Raw genomic sequence first — 6,000 nt, 5'->3', positions numbered from 1 at the left:
AAGCCTAACCTACATATGTCAGTGGCTTACTAACAAACATGGAGGCAATTACATAAATATATTGTAGCATCTCTGGAGACGGCAGTCATTTGTTTGTTACAAAATGAGAGCGAATTGATTTAAAAAAAACAAAAAAAAAAACAAAAAACAAAATAAACATAGGATACAACCAAACCATACAGAATGTAAATAAAGATCAAATGTGTTTTAATCGGACATGCAAGCATGGCCATGCTTTCAGGACAGCTGGTAGGTGGAGAGCTTTTTTTGACTGTAGACTTTGGAGCAGTCAGCAGTCCCTGCTCTCACAGTGGTGTGAAGGTTAAAGAGCTGCACTAAATTCAAAGGGCCTGACAATGCAGTTCATTGTATGTTCAGAATAAAATGTTAAAACCCTGTAAAGCTGGAGACAACATGATGTGGGATCTGTATCTTGTTGTTTGTTTAAAGAAGTTCAGACTCTGGCTGATTGTGATACTGATGCATGGACTCACTCTGCAGACCCTGTTGATGGAAACTGGCAGGAAACTTAACAGCTACAAATGGAGCCAGTTCACAAAAACCACAACACAGCCGTCATAAAAGGCTTTAACCATTCACAGCAGGATGCGACTAAGGTATTTCCACTGCTTGATTATTATCTCAGAACTCTCTTCTCACTGTTTTATTTAATGCATTGCTTCATATAGCTATAATGATTAGGCATTTTAAGGTGAACTACTCCTTTATTGCTGTTCCCCAGTTTTTGTCTTCTTCTTCTTCATTCTTTTTTTTTATTTAGACCTTTCACCCAATCGTTGGTAAGGGAGGGCGGGGAGGAGAGAAAGAGAAAAAGAGCGAGAGGGGGGTGGTGCGGGGGGCGGGGCTGGCTGGTTATGGTTTTTCAGCACCGCGGATAGCTCCTGTCTCCTGTCTCTGGACTGCAGGGAAGCGACACTGACACACAGCTGGATAGTAAGCTTTAAAAAAAAAAACGACTCACATCGATCCATAGATTAACCTCCAGCTCACACCGCCAATACACCGCGTTTCCTTCTTCTCTCCCCCTTTCTACTCCTCGATGCTTGAAGTCTCTCCTTGTTTTTTCGGCCTGACTGTGGACTGCATTGCCTCTGCGTCTCCAGTCTGTTTCCTCTTCCTGCTCTTCCTGTTTCTGGCAACCACGGTGCAGTGAAAGTACTTTTTTGGGAGGGGGAGTGGATTGACCTGTTCCAAGTTTTTTTTTTTTTTTTTTTTTTTTCTTTTTTTCTTTTTTTTTCCGATCTGTCCACTTCAGTCTGAGTCTGAACGTCGCTGTTCGGTCTTTTGATTATGTTCAGGTGTGGGATTTTTCTCAGAGCCCAGGCGTGGATATTACTTTAGGATGCAGAAGGAAGATGAAGTTGATAATTTCAGTAGCCGTCGGTGCACACTCTGAGAAGAGATAGGCGACCTGCATCTGCAACATTGGCTGTAATCCTCCGATCGGAGTGGATCAGACGCATTAATTTTTGTGGACAACAGCCAGAGAGCAAGATGAGGTGCCAGTATGACTTTTTAAATTGCACCTAAGACAGATAAAGAGAGAGTGGGTCTTTTCAGCCTGCTGCTGCTGCAGGAAGCGACGGTTTCTATCTTTAGCTGCCTAAACGAGTTGCATCTGAGAGGAGACCGGGAACTCTGGGAAAACACAGACAGCAGAGTGGTCTTTTTCCTCTCCATCCTTAACGTGACACACGTAAAAACAGAGGTAGAAAAATGAAGAAGTTTCGGAAGGTGTTGGACGGCTTGACCACGTCCTCTCCGGGAGGGACTATCGGATCCCCATCGTGCGGCAGCGCGGCAGGAACTCCCACCGCGGCGCCAACTCCCAAGGAAATAGACGTCCAGGAGACGCTGGTGTCGGAAAACTTTCAGCTGTGCAAGGTGGGTAGATAGAGAGGCTTATTCAGTTTTAGACTCCCAACATCCCACGAAGGAGGGAGGTGAACAGTCCATAGTCAGTAACAGCATGTAACACCTTGGATTGTGGCTTCACCACGTCTTTTTTCCACATATACAGACAGCGCTTGTAGACAAAACGATGTGTGCAGGCGTTTATAGAGACATTAATGAAGAACACAGGGGCTGTAAAAGTTGGATGTGAAGTGAGTTGAGCTGCTGCGCTAGATTTGGTGGCCTGCTGTTCTCTGTTTGTGTTGAAAGTTCAGCACCATGGGCAGCTCCGTGTGTCCAGTCTGCTAAGGATGAAAGCAGTTTTAGACAAAGCAGCAGAGAAAAGCCCCAAACCCTCACCAGACAAAATCCTGTTCTTATCAGTGGCTTTTTGTTTTAGGGCCTTAACTGCAAAGAATTGTGGTTATTCCATTAGTCACCCATTGTTCACCTACATAGAGCTCTGCCCCCGCTGACATGTGTGCACAGCTGGTGAAGCTGCCTTGTGTGTGTGTGTGTGTGCGCGTGCGTGCGCCTGTAGTTTTTGGGTACACTCCAGTATAGCTACAGTATATGCGCCCCGTCATCAGCATGCTGTATAGGCTGCAGCAGCCTACACACATGTGATGCAAACAATCCAAAGGAAGTCAATGAATAGCAGCCTCCCCATTGCATCAGCAAGCAGGCACAAATGATGTAGGAGCGATGACATAACTAGTATCCCTCCCTTGCATAAAAAAAAAAGTGCACAGCAAGCCAGTGGAGGGACCCTGCAGTCCTGTCCTAGCTGATGTGCTTTTCACTGAGAAGGAGGGAGAGAATGAAGGAGGGATGTGGATGGGTGTTGGGGGTGGAGGGGGGTGGGGGGTGGTGGGGGTATTTATAGCAGCCCCTGCCGCCCATTGCAGCCTTTTCTGGATGCATTTTGGAGCTGACTGCAGCGATTATACCTCACCCGTAAAGAAACAGGGCTACATCATTTTGGATATGGCTGTGCATAATTCATTGAGCACCCAAGAGAAACCAGGTTGTTTGCGGAGCTATATTATTATTGGGCAGAGTGACACTGGTGCGGGGGGGTGGTGGGAGCTGGTGTTTTTTTTAATTTTTTATTTCTGTATAGAGAAGCTGGGGGAGGAGGAGAGTGAGGAAGGAGGTTGATTCACAAGCTGAAAAGGATGCTGCAGAGCACCCTCGGCAGGCAGTCAGGCAGGCAGGGAGGAGAAAGTGCTGGAAAAGAACAGCATGATTGCCTGGTCCCATGCAGGAAGCTGCTCCTCCTCAGTGAGTGGCTTAATGCACGGCTGTTTTTAAAGACACTGAATTGACTGAACCTCTCATGAAAAAGCCATGAATGTACAAATATGCTCTCCATCCCACCATCACATTTCTTCCGTGTTTTTTATTTGAGCTCATGCAGGTGCAGGTTGTATGTCTGTATGTGTGTGTGTGTGTGTGTGTGTGTGTGTGTGTGTGTATATGTGTGTGTGTGCGTGTGCGTATGTTTGTTTGTGTGTGTGAAGGAAAGTGAGAAAAAGGCCACAGAAGGAGAGGGAGGAATGTCAGTAAAGCTGCAATTACATCTGTCAACTCATTTTTCTAGTGGAGACAGGGTTCAAGGTGTGATGGAGATGTTATAAGTTTCACAGGTCCATTATATTGTCACATTTTAGTCACTACCAATTATTCTTTGCTAGAGGCATGTCTCAGGTCGTAATTTGCCTGTAAACCACACACTTGACAACAACATTCCCCTCAGATAGAGCTTTAAAAACATACTTAAAACTTTGAAAACCTATCTGAAAGTAAAAGTTGAACAAAGTGAGGATGTTGATGGATGGAAGCATGAGTGTGCAAAAGGAGAATCGCTTGTTATTGTCTCTCTAACCTTTTAATGAGGATACTGCTCTCTTATGTTATGCCGGGCAGAATGTGGGATTTAGACGTGCACAACAAGAGACCTTATAAGAACCACGTAATGAATAAAAATCTGTCTCCCCTGACCTTTTTCCTCATTCACCGTGCTACAAAGTATGAGTGTGCTGTACACAGCAAAAATTGGTTTGTTCCCATCCAGGTTGAAATTGAATTTTGTGTAACTCTATATTAAAATAAACAAAGAAGATTCCTGGCAGTCATCATTCATTTCCATTCATTGTCCCAAATATTTTTAGGTAGGATCTGCACCTTCTAATGGGGACATAAATCTGTGAGCTGGTGCAGTATGTGTGGGAGTGTTTGGCATCCTGGATAACTTTTCAAAGTTAGTCATGACTTCTGTCCTCACTGTGCAGTGTGGGAAGATGCAACAACTCATATAGTGTTTTTTGCGTTTATAGTTCATAGCAAGGTGCCGTAGAACACAGTAGCTGAGTGAAGATGGTGAGCTCTCTCCCTCAGACTGAGGGAGTAAAAAGGGGGAAGGAACCCAGGTGGCTGAGAGTCTTATTGGATCTATGGGCTCATTTCTGTTTACAGCATAATAGGTTCATTTTGTGTTAGAGAGAAAAAGTCATGGAGACATAGAGGAAGAGGGAGAGGGAGAGGGATTGGATTGAGTTGCATTTGTTGGATGTCAATTGAATTAACTGGTCTGAATGATACACTAAGAAGGCATTTATGAGAATGGCCAGCAACCGTTGAAATTACACATAGATGTGTATTAATCTGTGTGAAAGCAAAGCATGCAGACCATATATTGATACACTCCATCCCTCCATCAGTGCACTCCTGACCATGTTAGTGTTAGATTGGTGTTATGATGTAATGGAAGTAAAGAGGAGGACAGTGGGACAGCAGAAGCCTAAATGATGGTTGAGAAACAGGCTTTATATTTACTGACTTACTTTTTCTCAAAGCACAACTTAGACTACAGTCTTATGCACTACAAACAGCATTTTTCTTTTAAATTCCACAAATTCATCCACAAATATTTTATTATAACAGACCATACTGAGTTGAGTTTGCTTAAAATAAGTGTGTAAGTGTATTTTTTCAAGCTGAAAACCAGAAGAACAGACAAAACTCTTAAACATTCATGTCGCACAAGGGTAGAACATGGATATTTGATCAAAATTAAAGAAACAGCACTCTCCCTCTGGCTAAAACTACAATGCAGCACACAGTGGGAGGAAATGGGAGAATGCCCTCTCCATTACTTCACACAAGCTTTTGAACTACAGTACTGTGCAAAAGGCATTTTAGGCATTGTGTATGTTTAGATTCATCCATCATACAATACCATCAGCATGGAGTCATTATGCAGTATGACAATGACCACCAAACACACATTAAGTGTCTTGGTATAGTTGTGTCACCACCACGTGCTGCCAGAACAGCTTCAATGCTCCTCCCCTACAAGCTTCTGTACTCCACTAGAGGGATGAACACCATTCTTCCAAAAGATATTCTTTTATTTAGCGTTTTGATGATGGTGGTGGAGGAGAGTTCTGTCTAACACATCGACCCAAGATCTCCCATAGTTGTTCTACCGGGTTCAGATCTGGTGACTGCAAAGGCCAAAGCATTTGACTCACATCATTTTCATACTCATCAAACCATTCAGTGACCCCTCGTGTCCTGTGCATTAGGGCGTCATCATCTTGTTTCCCCACTCATTTTTCAGTTTTTTTTCTTTAATTTGTCACCTGTCTGTAACTTCAGTGACAACATGAACAAGAAGTCCTGTGAGAGATGGTCTGGACCCCATAGAGCCCTGATCTCAACATCAGGGGAGTCCATCTGGCATTACATAAAGAGACAGAAGACACTGAGAAAGACTAAAAGTCGCAGAGAAGAACTGTGGCAACTTCTCCACGATGCTTGGAGCAACCAAGAGAGAATTGGTGCTGTTTTAAAGGCAAATATTGGATTTATTTAGGTTTTTTTCTGGTTACTGCACTTTGTATGAAGTTAATTGATAAAACTATTCATGGCATTATTTGTGAAATCATCCACACTTTATTTCAAACAGTACTGTTTGTTATGGGTATGTGGCTGATACTTCAGTGCATAAAACCTGGAAATAAGGTCAAAGGGGCGAGATGTGTGGTTACATACAGTGTTTGGAGATTGCAAAGAATAGAC

General features: G+C 43.5%; 1 protein-coding gene across 2 annotated transcripts in view; it reads left to right on the top strand.

Moving 5' to 3' along the window:
* The first annotated feature begins 1,737 nt into the window (after window positions 1-1,737).
* The window catches only part of stxbp5l (syntaxin binding protein 5 like), a 142,687-nt gene continuing 138,424 nt past the window's right edge, over window positions 1,738-6,000 (top strand). For both annotated transcript variants that reach the window (XM_022740794.1, XM_022740793.1), the window contains exon 1: window positions 1,738-1,905. In XM_022740794.1, the coding sequence (XP_022596515.1) occupies window positions 1,738-1,905 (168 nt within the window). The remainder of the gene's footprint in view (window positions 1,906-6,000) is intronic.

Source organism: Seriola dumerili, unplaced genomic scaffold (assembly GCF_002260705.1).
Source record: "Seriola dumerili isolate Sdu_G_001 unplaced genomic scaffold, Sdu_1.0 BDQW01000052.1, whole genome shotgun sequence".
NCBI classification, from domain to species: Eukaryota; Metazoa; Chordata; class Actinopteri; order Carangiformes; family Carangidae; genus Seriola; species Seriola dumerili.
The sequence above is the reverse complement of the archived record's forward strand: the minus strand, read 5'-3'. Positions and strand labels throughout refer to the sequence as shown.